The 15,070-nt window shown below is 52.9% G+C and overlaps 1 protein-coding gene across 1 annotated transcript in view; it reads left to right on the plus strand.

Moving 5' to 3' along the window:
* Nucleotides 1-14,547, plus strand: part of map3k13 (mitogen-activated protein kinase kinase kinase 13) — a 265,870-nt gene extending 251,323 nt beyond the window's left edge. The window contains 1 exon segment of the mRNA XM_085985387.1: nucleotides 9,121-14,547. Within this exon segment, the coding sequence (XP_085841513.1) occupies nucleotides 9,121-9,222 (102 nt within the window). The 3' untranslated portion in view covers nucleotides 9,223-14,547.
* The last annotated feature ends 523 nt before the right edge of the window (nucleotides 14,548-15,070 follow it).

The raw sequence follows: 15,070 nt of genomic DNA on the forward strand, positions 1-15,070 counted from the left end.
GGTGTTTCCCAGTACTGGGCCCCAGTTTGTGCTGTTGGAGTCGGTATTTCCCAATACTGGGCCTTAGTTTGTGCTGTTGGAGTCGGTATTTCCCAATACTGGGCCTTAGTTTGTGCTGTTGGAGTCGGTATTTCCCAAAACTGGGCCTTAGTTTGTGCTGTTGGAGTCGGTATTTCCCAATACTGGGCCCAGTTTGTGCTGTTGGAGTCGGTATTTCCCAATACTGGGCCCCAGTTTGTGCTGTTGGAGTCGGTGTTTCCCAATACTGGGCCCCAGTTTGTGCTGTTGGAGCCGGTATTTCCCAATACTGGGCCCCAGTTTGTGCTGTTGGTGTCGGTGTTTCCCAATACTGGGCCTTAGTTTGTGCTGTTGGAGTCGGTATTTCCCAATACTGGGCCCCAGTTTGTGCTGTTGGGGTCGGTATTTCCCAATACTGGGCCCCAGTTTGTGCTGTTGGAGTCGGTATTTCCCAATACTGGGCCCCAGTTTGTGCTGTTGGAGTCGGTGTTTCCCAATACTGGGCCCCAGTTTGTGCTGTTGGAGTCGGTATTTCCCAATACTGGGCCCCAGTTTGTGCTGTTGGAGTCGGTGTTTCCCAATACTGGGCCCCAGTTTGTGCTGTTGGAGTCGGTATTTCCCAATACTGGGCCCCAGTTTGTGCTGTTGGAGTCGGTGTTTCCCAATACTGGGCCCCAGTTTGTGCTGTTGGAGCCGGTGTTTCCCAATACTGGGCCCCAGTTTGTGCTGTTGGAGTCGGTGTTTCCCAATACTGGGCCTCAGTTTGTGCTGTTGGAGTCGGTATTTCCCAATACTGGGCCCCAGTTTGTGCTGTTGGAGTCGGTATTTCCCAATACTGGGCCTTAGTTTGTGCTGTTGGAGCCGGTATTTCCCAATACTGGGCTCCAGTTTGTGCTGTTGGAGTCGGTATTTCCCAATACTGGGCTCCAGTTTGTGCTGTTGGAGTCGGTATTTCCCAATACTGGGCCCCAGTTTGTGCTGTTGGAGCTGGTACTTCCCAATACTGGGCTCCAGTTTGTGCTGTTGGAGTCGGTATTTCCCAATACTGGGCTCCAGTTTGTACTGTTGGAGTCGGTATTTCCCAATACTGAGCCCCAGTTTGTGCTGCTAGAGTCGGTATTTCCCAATACTGGGCCCAGTTTATGCTGTTGGAGTCGGTATTTCCCAATACTGGGCCCCAGTTTGTGCTGTTGGAGTCGGTATTTCCCAATACTGGGCTCCAGTTTGTGCTGTTGGAGTCCTATTTCCCAATACTGGGCCTTAGTTTGTGCTGTTGGAGTCGGTATTTCCCAATACTGGGCCCCAGTTTGTGCTGTTGGAGTCGGTGTTTCCCAATACTGGGCCCCAGTTTGCGCTGTTGGAGTCGGTGTTTCCCAATACTGGGTCCCAGTTTGTGCTGTTGGTGTCGGTGTTTCCCAATACTGGGCCCCAGTTTGTGCTGTTGGAGTCGGTATTTCCCAATACTGGGCCCCAGTTTGTGCTGTTGGAGTCGGTATTTCCCAGTACTGGGCCCCAGTTTGTGCTGTTGGAGTCGGTATTTCCCAATACTTGGCCCCAGTTTGTGCTGTTGGAGCCGGTATTTCCCAATACTGGGCCCCAGTTTGTGCTGTTGGAGTCGGTGTTTCCCAATACTGGGCCCCAGTTTGTGCTGTTGGAGCTGGTATTTCCCAATACTGGGCCCCAGTTTGTGCTGTTGGAGTCGGTGTTTCCCAATGCTGGGCCCCAGTTTGTGCTGATGGAGTCGGTATTTCCCAATACTGGGCCCCAGTTTGTGCTGTTGGAGTCGGTATTTCCCAATACTGGGCCTTAGTTTGTGCTGTTGGAGTCGGTATTTCCCAATACTGGGCCTTAGTTTGTGCTGTTGGAGTCGGTATTTCCCAATACTGGGCCTTAGTTTGTGCTGTTGGAGTCGGTATTTCCCAATACTGGGCCCTGTTTGTGCTGTTGGAGTCGGTATTTCCCAATACTGGGCCCAGTTTGTGCTGTTGCAGTCGGTATTTCCCAATACTGGGCCCCAGTTTGTGCTGTTGGTGTCGGTGTTTCCCAATACCGGGCCTCAGTTTGTGCTGTTGCAGCCGGTATTTCCCAATACTGGGCCCTGTTTGTGCTGTTGGAGTCGGTATTTCCCAATACTGGGCCCAGTTTGTGCTGTTGCAGTCGGTATTTCCCAATACTGGGCCCCAGTTTGTGCTGTTGGTGTCGGTGTTTCCCAATACCGGGCCTCAGTTTGTGCTGTTGCAGCCGGTATTTCCCAATACTGGGCCCCAGTTTGTGCTGTTGGAGTCGGTATTTCCCAATACTGGGCCCCAGTTTGTGCTGTTGGAGCCGGTATTTCCCAATACTGGGCCCCAGTTTGTGCTGTTGGTGTCGGTGTTTCCCAATACTGGGCCTTAGTTTGTGCTGTTGGAGTCGGTATTTCCCAATACTGGGCACCAGTTTGTGCTGTTGGGGTCGGTATTTCCCAATACTGGGCCCCAGTTTGTGCTGTTGGAGTCGGTATTTCCCAATACTGGGCCCCAGTTTGTGCTGTTGGAGTCGGTGTTTCCCAATACTGGGCCCCAGTTTGTGCTGTTGGAGTCGGTATTTCCCAATACTGGGCCCCAGTTTGTGCTGTTGGAGTCGGTGTTTCCCAATACTGGGCCCCAGTTTGTGCTGTTGGAGCCGGTGTTTCCCAATACTGGGCCCCAGTTTGTGCTGTTGGAGTCGGTGTTTCCCAATACTGGGCCCCAGTTTGTGCTGTTGGAGCCGGTGTTTCCCAATACTGGGCCCCAGTTTGTGCTGTTGGAGTCGGTGTTTCCCAATACTGGGCCTCAGTTTGTGCTGTTGGAGTCGGTATTTCCCAATACTGGGCCCCAGTTTGTGCTGTTGGAGTCGGTATTTCCCAATACTGGGCCTTAGTTTGTGCTGTTGGAGCCGGTATTTCCCAATACTGGGCTCCAGTTTGTGCTGTTGGAGTCGGTATTTCCCAATACTGGGCTCCAGTTTGTGCTGTTGGAGTCGGTATTTCCCAATACTGGGCCCCAGTTTGTGCTGTTGGAGCTGGTACTTCCCAATACTGGGCTCCAGTTTGTGCTGTTGGAGTCGGTATTTCCCAATACTGGGCTCCAGTTTGTACTGTTGGAGTCGGTATTTCCCAATACTGAGCCCCAGTTTGTGCTGCTGGAGTCGGTATTTCCCAATACTGGGCCCAGTTTATGCTGTTGGAGTCGGTATTTCCCAATACTGGGCCCCAGTTTGTGCTGTTGGAGTCGGTATTTCCCAATACTGGGCCCCAGTTTGTGCTGTTGGAGTCGGTGTTTCCCAATACTGGGCCCCAGTTTGCGCTGTTGGAGTCGGTGTTTCCCAATACTGGGTCCCAGTTTGTGCTGTTGGTGTCGGTGTTTCCCAATACTGGGCCCCAGTTTGTGCTGTTGGAGTCGGTATTTCCCAATACTGGGCCCCAGTTTGTGCTGTTGGAGTCGGTATTTCCCAGTACTGGGCCCCAGTTTGTGCTGTTGGAGTCGGTATTTCCCAATACTGGGCCCCAGTTTGTGCTGTTGGAGCCGGTATTTCCCAATACTGGGCCCCAGTTTGTGCTGTTGGAGTCGGTGTTTCCCAATACTGGGCCCCAGTTTGTGCTGTTGGAGCTGGTATTTCCCAATACTGGGCCCCAGTTTGTGCTGTTGGAGTCGGTGTTTCCCAATGCTGGGCCCCAGTTTGTGCTGTTGGAGTCGGTATTTCCCAATACTGGGCCTTAGTTTGTGCTGTTGGAGTCGGTATTTCCCAATACTGGGCCTTAGTTTGTGCTGTTGGAGTCGGTATTTCCCAATACTGGGCCTTAGTTTGTGCTGTTGGAGTCGGTATTTCCCAATACTGGGCCCAGTTTGTGCTGTTGGAGTCGGTATTTCCCAATACTGGGCCCAGTTTGTGCTGTTGCAGTCGGTATTTCCCAATACTGGGCCCCAGTTTGTGCTGTTGGTGTCGGTGTTTCCCAATACCGGGCCTCAGTTTGTGCTGTTGCAGCCGGTATTTCCCAATACTGGGCCCCAGTTTGTGCTGTTGGAGTCGGTATTTCCCAATACTGGGCCTCAGTTTGTGCTGTTGGAGCCGGTATTTCCCAATACTGGGCACCAGTTTGTGCTGTTGGAGTCGGTATTTCCCAATACTGGGCACCAGTTTGTGCTGTTGGGGTCGGTATTTCCCAATACTGGGCCCCAGTTTGTGCTGTTGGAGTCGGTATTTCCCAATACTGGGCCCCAGTTTGTGCTGTTGGAGTCGGTGTTTCCCAATACTGGGCCCCAGTTTGTGCTGTTGGAGTCGGTATTTCCCAATACTGGGCCCCAGTTTGTGCTGTTGGAGTCGGTGTTTCCCAATACTGGGCCCCAGTTTGTGCTGTTGGAGCCGGTGTTTCCCAATACTGGGCACCAGTTTGTGCTGTTGGGGTCGGTATTTCCCAATACTGGGCCCCAGTTTGTGCTGTTGGAGTCGGTATTTCCCAATACTGGGCCCCAGTTTGTGCTGTTGGAGTCGGTGTTTCCCAATACTGGGCCCCAGTTTGTGCTGTTGGAGTCGGTATTTCCCAATACTGGGCCTTAGTTTGTGCTGTTGGAGCCGGTATTTCCCAATACTGGGCTCCAGTTTGTGCTGTTGGAGTCGGTATTTCCCAATACTGGGCCCCAGTTTGTGCTGTTGGAGTCGGTATTTCCCAATACTGGGCTCCAGTTTGTGCTGTTGGAGTCGGTATTTCCCAATACTGGGTCCCAGTTTGTGCTGTTGGAGCCGGTATTTCCCAATACTGGGCTCCAGTTTGTGCTGTTGGAGTCGGTATTTCCCAATACTGGGCTCCAGTTTGTGCTGTTGGAGTCGGTATTTACCAATACTGGTCCCCAGTTTGTGCTGTTGGAGTCGGTATTTCCCAATACTGGGCCCCAGTTTGTGCTGTTGGAGTCGGTATTTCCCAATACTGGGCCCCAGTTTGTGCTGTTGGAGTCGGTATTTCCCAATACTGGGCCTTAGTTTGTGCTGTTGGAGTCGGTATTTCCCAATACTGGGCCTTAGTTTGTGCTGTTGGAGTCGGTATTTCCCAATACTGGGCCTTAGTTTGTGCTGTTGGAGTCGGTATTTCCCAATACTGGGCCCAGTTTGTGCTGTTGGAGTCGGTATTTCCCAATACTGGGCCCAGTTTGTGCTGTTTGAGTCGGTATTTCCCAATACTGGGCCCCAGTTTGTGCTGTTGGTGTCGGTGTTTCCCAATACCGGGCCTCAGTTTGTGCTGTTGGAGCCGGTATTTCCCAATACTGGGCCCCAGTTTGTGCTGTTGGAGTCGGTATTTCCCAATACTGGGCCCCAGTTTATGCTGTTGGAGCCGGTATTTCCCAATACTGGGCCCCAGTTTCTGCTGTTGGTGTCGGTGTTTCCCAATACTGGGCCTTAGTTTGTGCTGTTGGAGTCGGTATTTCCCAATACTGGGCACCAGTTTGTGCTGTTGGAGTCGGTATTTCCCAATACTGGGCCCCAGTTTGTGCTGTTGGAGTCGGTATTTCCCAATACTGGGCCCCAGTTTGTGCTGTTGGAGTCGGTATTTCCCAATACTGGGCCTTAGTTTGTGCTGTTGGAGTCGGTATTTCCCAATACTGGGCCTTAGTTTGTGCTGTTGGAGTCGGTATTTCCCAATACTGGGCCCAGTTTGTGCTGTTGGAGTCGGTATTTCCCAATACTGGGCCCCAGTTTGTGCTGTTGGAGTCGGTGTTTCCCAATACTGGGCCCCAGTTTGTGCTGTTGGAGCCGGTATTTTCCAATACTGGGCCCCAGTTTGTGCTGTTGGAGTCGGTATTTCCCAATACTGGGCCCCAGTTTGTGCTGTTGGAGTCGGTGTTTCCCAATACTGGGCCCCAGTTTGTGCTGTTGGAGTCGGTATTTCCCAATACTGGGCCCCAGTTTGTGCTGTTGGAGTCGGTGTTTCCCAATACTGGGCCCCAGTTTGTGCTGTTGGAGCCGGTGTTTCTCAATACTGGGCCCCAGTTTGTGCTGTTGGAGTCGGTGTTTCCCAATACTGGGCCTTAGTTTGTGCTGTTGGAGTCGGTATTTCCCAATACTGGGCCCAGTTTGTGCTGTTGGAGTCGGTATTTCCCAATACTGGGCCCCAGTTTGTGCTGTTGGAGTCGGTGTTTCCCAATACTGGGCCCCAGTTTGTGCTGTTGGAGCCGGTATTTCCCAATACTGGGCCCCAGTTTGTGCTGTTGGTGTCGGTGTTTCCCAATACTGGGCCCCAGTTTGTGCTGTTGGAGCCGGTATTTCCCAATACTGGGCCCCAGTTTGTGCTGTTGGTGTCGGTGTTTCCCAATACTGGGCCTTAGTTTGTGCTGTTGGAGTCGGTATTTCCCAATACTGGGCCCCAGTTTGTGCTGTTGGAGTCGGTATTTCCCAATACTGGGCCCCAGTTTGTGCTGTTGGAGTCGGTATTTCCCAATACTGGGCCCCAGTTTGTGCTGTTGGAGTCGGTGTTTCCCAATACTGGGCCCCAGTTTGTGCTGTTGGAGTCGGTATTTCCCAATACTGGGCCCCAGTTTGTGCTGTTGGAGTCGGTGTTTCCCAATACTGGGCCCCAGTTTGTGCTGTTGGAGCCGGTGTTTCTCAATACTGGGCCCCAGTTTGTGCTGTTGGTGTCGGTATTTCCCAATACTGGGCCCCAGTTTGTGCTGTTGGAGCCGGTATTTCCCAATACTGGGCTCCAGTTTGTGCTGTTGGAGTCGTTATTTCCCAATACTGGGCTCCAGTTTGTGCTGTTGGAGTCGGTATTTCCCAATACTGAGCCCCAGTTTGTGCTGCTGGAGTCGGTATTTCCCAATACTGGGCCCAGTTTATGCTGTTGGAGTCGGTATTTCCCAATACTGGGCTCCAGTTTGTGCTGTTGGAGTCCTATTTCCCAATACTGGGCCTTAGTTTGTGCTGTTGGAGTCGGTATTTCCCAATACTGGGCCCCAGTTTGTGCTGTTGGAGTCGGTATTTCCCAATACTGGGCCCCAGTTTGCGCTGTTGGAGTCGGTGTTTCCCAATACTGGGTCCCAGTTTGTGCTGTTGGAGTCGGTGTTTCCCAATACTGGGCCCCAGTTTGTGCTGTTGGAGTCGGTATTTCCCAATACTGGGCCCCTATTTGTGCTGTTGGAGTCGGTATTTCCCAATACTGGGCCCCAGTTTGTGCTGTTGGAGTCGGTGTCTGCCAATTCTGGGCCCCAGTTTGTGCTGTTGGAGTCGGTATTTCTCAATACTGGGCCCCAGTTTGTGCTGTTGGAGTCGGTATTTCCCACTACTGGGCCTCCGTTTGTGCTGTTGCAGTCGGTGTCTCCCAATACTGGGCCCCAGTTTGTGCTGTTGGAGTCGGTGTCACCCAATACTGGGCCCCAGTTTGTGCTGTTGGAGTCGGTATTTCCCAATACTGGGCCCCAGTTTGTGCTGTTGGAGTCGGTGTCGCCCAATACTGGGCCCCAGTTTGTGCTGTTGGAGTCGGTGTCTCCCAATACTGGGCCCCAGTTTGCGCTGTTGGAGTCGGTGTTTCCCAATACTGGGCCTTAGTTTGTGCTGTTGGAGTCGATATTTCCCAAAAGGGCCCCAGTCTGTACTGTTGGAGTCGGTGTCGCCCAATACTGGGCCCCAGTTTGTGCTGTTGGAGTCGGTGTCTCCCAATACTGGGCCCCAGTTTGTGCTGTTGGAGTCGGTGTCTCCCAATACTGGGCCCCAGTTTGTGCTGTTGGAGTCGGTGTTTCCCAATACTGGGCCCCAGTTTGTGCTGTTGGAGTCGGTATTTCCCAATACTGGGCCGCAGTTTGTGCTGTTGGAGTCGGTGTTTCCCAATACTGGGCCCCAGTTCGTGTTGTTGGAGTCGGTGTCTCCCAATATTGATACTCAGCAACATTTTGCGATCTCCTAGATGAGAGCTTTATATGAAACTCAGAGCTTTTGAGATTGTGCTTCAGCAAGGGTCAAAAATGACCCAGGAAATTTGGACAGTGGAGCATGTGGCGCTGCAGCTGCAATTATGTTTTGGACAGCTCCATTAATCACTCCTATTTTGCTCTCGCAGTTTATGATGTCAGCCTTGTAAATCACTCCCAGCCAGTCTCTGTCCCCAGCTGGTTTAATGTGAGCGCAGTTTCCTGTGAAATTCTCACTCGGACAGGAGCACTATAACATGCCTCTTTGTATTGTACACTGTGGTCTGTAACAGACATACAGAGAAATGTAAATAATTGATGTGATTCATTTGTTTTTATGTATATTTATTCATGCGATTTAGGCATCGCTGGTAAGGCCGGCATTTATTGCCCATCCCTAGTTGCCCTTGAGAAGGTGGTGGTGAGCCGCCGCCTTGAACCGCTGCAGTCCGTGTGGTGAAGGTACTCACACAGTGCTGTTAGGGAGTGAGTTCCAGGATTTTGACCCAGTGACAATGAAGGGACAGCGATATACTTCCAAGTCACGATGATGTGTGACTTGGAGGGGAACTTGGAGATGGTGATATTCCCATGCGCCTGCTGCCCTTGTCCTTTGAGGTGATAAGAGTTTGAGGGTTTGGGAGGTGCTGTCGAAGAAGCCTTGGTGAGTTGCTGCAGTGGATCCTGTAGATAATACACACTGCAGCCACTGTACGCCGATGGTGAATGAAGTGGATGGTTAGACTAGTTGGTACCAAGCCATACTGACCAGAAGGTACTAGGTTCAACCCCTGTTCGGTTCTGAGCAGCAGTGGAGGCCCTACAGTTGGCACAGGAAGGAAGTAGCAGTCAGCTTTCCCACTTCAAGTATCTAACCAACAACTTATATCGGGAGCATACGAGTGTAAATGCTGGGTGAGAACAGGAGCCGGCTCGACTCTGATGTTACCCATGGTTGATGGGGTCCCCTGACACACACTCTAGCTTCCAAAGTGAAGAATGGGCAGTTGGGTGAGGTATTGGAGATCTCCAGCTGTCCGTTGAGCCATACCCCAGCGAGAGTCGGTGCCTTCAAGAGGGGGGGAGGGATGTGCTGGAGCAGGGTAATGAAAGAACAGGAGAAAGGGAATGTGGAGATTGGAGTCAATGTGCTGTTGTTGGTCCTGACGTTTAACGTTTGTCTCCACCCTAGAACCCCATGCACTTTGGAGAATCGGACTGCGACTCCTCTGAGGCAGAGTGCTCCGATGCCACTGTCCGCAGAGGGAAGGCCAGCAGCTCGTCCACCTGGTGAGGGAGGTGACAGGCAAAGCCGTCCGGAGAAAAAGAATACGGAAAGGAAAAATACACACACAAAGACTATCTAGACTCCCCGTGGGAACAAACTGCAATAACACAAAGACTCAGACACTCTTCGATGTTCTGCAGCATTCTGTGATCTAGAGTTCACTACCATTTCAATCAAGTATGGCAGGGATCCACTTTGTTGAATAATGTAGCTAGTGTAACATTAACATTTTATTTTTGTTTGACACTTCGTACTGTATAAATGTCGAGTATCTATGAGAGACGAAGGTGCAAAGAAGATGGACAAGGCATTGCGAGTCTTAATCATTTTTTTGCATGGAGTGTAAGGCTCAGGGCAAAAACCACGGACCAACACTAGGCTGCATTGCTGCTCCAAACCGAGACTGACCGCCAAGTATACTGGATAAAGAGAGTCCAAAGTGGGCCACGGCTCATGGGAGTGCACTTCTCCTGCTGCTCCTCGATGAAGAGGAGGCAATGAATACCCTGGAGGGTACCTGCATACTTCAGCTGTACAAGCGCTAACTGGTCGGGACGTCCAGCTCAACCCGATGGCAAATGGACCCTGGGATTGGAAGGAGTTTAACACCAAAGAGCACCGAGGACTCTGGGAAACACAGTTCCATCAGCAGCGCTCAGAGTTTCGAGGGATGCAGGGGCAGGGGAGGTGAGCAGGCAGCTTGTTAGTCTAGTGATCTGAGCAAGGGGAGGTGAGCAGGCAGCTTGTTAGTCTAGGGATCTGAGGAAGGGGACGTGAGCAGGCAGCTTGTTAGTCTAGGGATCTGAGCAAGGGGAGGTGAGCAGGCAGCTTGTTAGTCTAGGGATCTGAGCAAGGGGAGGTGAGCAGGCAGCTTGTTAGTCTAGGGATCTGAGCAAGGGGACGTGAGCAGGCAGCTTGTTAGTCTAGGGATCTGAGCAAGGGGACGTGAGCAGGCAGTTTGTTAGTCTAGGGATCTGAGCAAGGGGGGGTGAGCAGGCAGCTTGTTAGTCTAGGGATCTGAGCAAGGGGAGGTGAGCAGGCAGCTTGTTAGTCTAGGGATCTGAGCAAGGGGAGGTGAGCAGGCAGCTTGTTAGTCTAGGGATCTGAGCAAGGGGAGGTGAGCAGGCAGCTTGTTAGTCTAGGGATCTGAGCAAGGGGGGTGAGCAGGCAGCTTGTTAGTCTAGGGATCTGAGCAAGGGGACGTGAGCAGGCAGCTTGTTAGTCTAGGGATCTGAGCAAGGGGAGGTGAGCAGGCAGCTTGTTAGTCTAGTGATCTGAGCAAGGGGAGGTGAGCAGGCAGCTTGTTAGTCTAGGGATCTGAGCAAGGGGACGTGAGCAGGCAGCTTGTTAGTCTAGTGATCTGAGGAAGGGGGGGTGAGCAGGCAGATTGTTAGTCTAGTGATCTGAGCAAGGGGAGGTGAGCAGGCAGCTTGTTAGTCTAGTGATCTGAGCAAGGGGATGTGAGCAGGCAGATTGTTAGTCTAGGGATCTGAGCAAGGGGAGGTGAGCAGGCAGCTTGTTAGTCTAGGGATCTGAGCAAGGGGGGGTGAGCAGGCAGATTGTTAGTCTAGGGATCTGAGCAAGGGGAGGTGAGCAGGCAGCTTGTTAGTCTAGGGATCTGAGCAAGGGGAGGTGAGCAGGCAGCTTGTTAGTCTAGGGATCTGAGCAAGGGGAGGTGAGCAGGCAGCTTGTTAGTCTAGGGATCTGAGCAAGGGGGGGGTGAGCAGGCAGCTTGTTAGTCTAGGGATCTGAGCAAGGGGGGGTGAGCAGGCAGCTTATTAGTCTAGTGATCTGAGCAAGGGGAGGTGAGCAGGCAGCTTGTTAGTCTAGTGATCTGAGCAAGGGGAGGTGAGCAGGCAGCTTGTTAGTCTAGTGATCTGAGGAAGGGGAGGTGAGCAGGCAGCTTGTTAGTCTAGGGATCTGAGCAAGGGGAGGTGAGCAGGCAGCTTGTTAGTCTAGTGATCTGAGGAAGGGGAGGTGAGCAGGCAGCTTGTTAGTCTAGTGATCTGAGCAAGGTGGGGTGAGCAGGCAGCTTGTTAGTCTAGTGATCTGAGCAAGGGGAGGTGAGCAGGCAGCTTGTTAGTCTAGTGATCTGAGCAAGGGGGGGGTGAGCAGGCAGCTTGTTAGTCTAGTGATCTGAGCAAGGGGGGGTGAGCAGGCAGCTTGTTAGTCTAGTGATCTGAGCAAGGGGAGGTGAGCAGGCAGCTTGTTAGTCTAGTGATCTGAGCAAGGGGAGGTGAGCAGGCAGCTTGTTAGTCTAGTGATCTGAGCAAGGGGGGGGTGAGCAGGCAGCTTGTTAGTCTAGGGATCTGAGCAAGGGGAGGTGAGCAGGCAGCTTGTTAGTCTAGTGATCTGAGCAAGGTGGGGTGAGCAGGCAGCTTGTTAGTCTAGTGATCTGAGCAAGGGGTGGTGAGCAGGCAGCTTGTTAGTCTAGTGATCTGAGCAAGGGGGGGTGAGCAGGCAGCTTGTTAGTCTAGTGATCTGAGCAAGGGGGGGTGAGCAGGCAGCTTGTTAGTCTAGGGATCTGAGCAAGGTGGGGTGAGCAGGCAGCTTGTTAGTCTAGTGATCTGAGCAAGGGGGGGTGAGCAGGCAGCTTGTTAGTCTAGTGATCTGAGCAAGGGGGGGTGAGCAGGCAGCTTGTTAGTCTAGTGATCTGAGCAAGGGGAGGTGAGCAGGCAGCTTGTTAGTCTAGTGATCTGAGCAAGGGGGGGTGAGCAGGCAGCTTGTTAGTCTAGTGATCTGAGCAAGGGGGGGTGAGCAGGCAGCTTGTTAGTCTAGGGATCTGAGCAAGGGGAGGTGAGCAGGCAGCTTGTTAGTCTAGGGATCTGAGCAAGGGGAGGTGAGCAGGCAGCTTGTTAGTCTAGGGATCTGAGCAAGGGGGGGTGAGCAGGCAGCTTGTTAGTCTAGGGATCTGAGCAAGGGGAGGTGAGCAGGCAGCTTGTTAGTCTAGTGATCTGAGCAAGGGGGGGGTGAGCAGGCAGCTTGTTAGTCTAGTGATCTGAGCAAGGGGGGGTGAGCAGGCAGCTTGTTAGTCTAGGGATCTGAGCAAGGGGAGGTGAGCAGGCAGCTTGTTAGTCTAGGGATCTGAGCAAGGGGAGGTGAGCAGGCAGCTTGTTAGTCTAGGGATCTGAGCAAGGGGGGGTGAGCAGGCAGCTTGTTAGTCTAGTGATCTGAGCAAGGTGGGGTGAGCAGGCAGCTTGTTAGTCTAGGGATCTGAGCAAGGGGAGGTGAGCAGGCAGCTTGTTAGTCTAGGGATCTGAGCAAGGGGAGGTGAGCAGGCAGCTTGTTAGTCTAGGGATCTGAGCAAGGGGGGGTGAGCAGGCAGCTTGTTAGTCTAGTGATCTGAGCAAGGGGTGGTGAGCAGGCAGCTTGTTAGTCTAGGGATCTGAGCAAGGGGGGGTGAGCAGGCAGCTTGTTAGTCTAGTGATCTGAGCAAGGGGAGGTGAGCAGGCAGCTTGTTAGTCTAGTGATCTGAGCAAGGGGAGGTGAGCAGGCAGCTTGTTAGTCTAGTGATCTGAGCAAGGGGTGGTGAGCAGGCAGCTTATTAGTCTAGGGATCTGAGCAAGGGGGGGTGAGCAGGCAGCTTGTTAGTCTAGTGATCTGAGCAAGGGGGGGTGAGCAGGCAGCTTGTTAGTCTAGGGATCTGAGCAAGGGGAGGGTGAGCAGGCAGCTTGTTAGTCTAGTGATCTGAGCAAGGGGGGGTGAGCAGGCAGCTTGTTAGTCTAGTGATCTGAGCAAGGGGGGGTGAGCAGGCAGCTTGTTAGTCTAGGGATCTGAGCAAGGGGAGGTGAGCAGGCAGCTTGTTAGTCTAGGGATCTGAGCAAGGGGAGGTGAGCAGGCAGCTTGTTAGTCTAGTGATCTGAGCAAGGGGACGTGAGCAGGCAGCTTGTTAGTCTAGTGATCTGAGCAAGGGGAGGTGAGCTGGCAGCTTGTTAGTCTAGGGATCTGAGCAAGGGGAGGTGAGCAGGCAGCTTGTTAGTCTAGTGATCTGAGCAAGGGGGGGTGAGCAGGCAGCTTGTTAGTCTAGTGATCTGAGCAAGGGGAGGTGAGCAGGCAGCTTGTTAGTCTAGGGATCTGAGCAAGGGGAGGTGAGCAGGCAGCTTGTTAGTCTAGTGATCTGAGGAAGGGGACGTGAGCAGGCAGCTTGTTAGTCTAGTGATCTGAGCAAGGGGAGGTGAGCTGGCAGCTTGTTAGTCTAGTGATCTGAGCAAGGGGAGGTGAGCTGGCAGCTTGTTAGTCTAGGGATCTGAGCAAGGGGAGGTGAGCAGGCAGCTTGTTAGTCTAGTGATCTGAGGAAGGGGACGTGAGCAGGCAGCTTGTTAGTCTAGGGATCTGAGCAAGGGGGGGGTGAGCAGGCAGCTTGTTAGTCTAGTGATCTGAGCAAGGGGAGGTGAGCTGGCAGCTTGTTAGTCTAGGGATCTGAGCAAGGGGAGGTGAGCAGGCAGCTTGTTAGTCTAGTGATCTGAGCAAGGGGGGGTGAGCAGGCAGCTTGTTAGTCTAGTGATCTGAGCAAGGGGAGGTGAGCAGGCAGCTTGTTAGTCTAGGGATCTGAGCAAGGGGAGGTGAGCAGGCAGCTTGTTAGTCTAGTGATCTGAGGAAGGGGACGTGAGCAGGCAGCTTGTTAGTCTAGTGATCTGAGCAAGGGGAGGTGAGCAGGCAGATTGTTAGTCTAGTGATCTGAGGAAGGGGAGGTGAGCAGGCAGTTTGTTAGTCTAGTGATCTGAGCAAGGGGAGGTGAGCAGGCAGCTTGTTAGTCTAGGGATCTGAGCAAGGGGAGGTGAGCAGGCAGCTTGTTAGTCTAGGGATCCGAGCAAGGGGAGGTGAGCAGGCAGCTTATTAGTCTAGGGATCTGAGCAAGGGGACGTGAGCAGGCAGTTTGTTAGTCTAGTGATCTGAGCAAGGGGGGGTGAGCAGGCAGCTTATTAGTCTAGGGATCTGAGCAAGGGGGGGTGAGCAGGCAGCTTGTTAGTCTAGGGATCTGAGCAAGGGGAGGTGAGCAGGCAGCTTGTTAGTCTAGGGATCTGAGCAAGGGGGGGGTGAGCAGGCAGCTTGTTAGTCTAGGGATCTGAGCAAGGGGAGGTGAGCAGGCAGCTTGTTAGTCTAGTGATCTGAGCAAGGGGGGGGTGAGCAGGCAGCTTGTTAGTCTAGTGATCTGAGGAAGGGGACGTGAGCAGGCAGTTTGTTAGTCTAGTGATCTGAGCAAGGGGGGGTGAGCAGGCAGCTTGTTAGTCTAGTGATCTGAGCAAGGGGGGGTGAGCAGGCAGCTTGTTAGTCTAGGGATCTGAGCAAGGGGGGGTGAGCAGGCAGCTTGTTAGTCTAGTGATCTGAGCAAGGGGGGGTGAGCAGGCAGCTTGTTAGTCTAGTGATCTGAGCAAGGGGGGGGTGAGCAGGCAGATTCTTAGTCTAGTGATCTGAGCAAGGGGGGGTGAGCAGGCAGCTTGTTAGTCTAGTGATCTGAGCAAGGGGGGGTGAGCAGGCAGCTTGTTAGTCTAGTGATCTGAGCAAGGGGGGGGTGAGCAGGCAGCTTGTTAGTCTAGTGATCTGAGCAAGGGGGGGTGAGCAGGCAGCTTGTTAGTCTAGTGATCTGAGCAAGGGGGGGTGAGCAGGCAGCTTGTTAGTCTAGTGATCTGAGCAAGGGGGGGTGAGCAGGCAGCTTGTTAGTCTAGTGATCTGAGCAAGGGGGGGTGAGCAGGCAGCTTGTTAGTCTAGTGATCTGAGCAAGGGGAGGTGAGCAGGCAGCTTGTTAGTCTAGTGATCTGAGCAAGGGGAGGTGAGCAGGCAGCTTGTTAGTCTAGGGATCTGAGCAAGGGGAGGTGAGCAGGCAGCTTGTTAGTCTAGGGATCTGAGCAAGGGG

This window comes from Somniosus microcephalus, chromosome 4, assembly GCF_052327205.1.
Source record: "Somniosus microcephalus isolate GS21.2 chromosome 4, FLI_Smic_1.0, whole genome shotgun sequence".
Taxonomy (NCBI): Eukaryota; Metazoa; Chordata; class Chondrichthyes; order Squaliformes; family Somniosidae; genus Somniosus; species Somniosus microcephalus.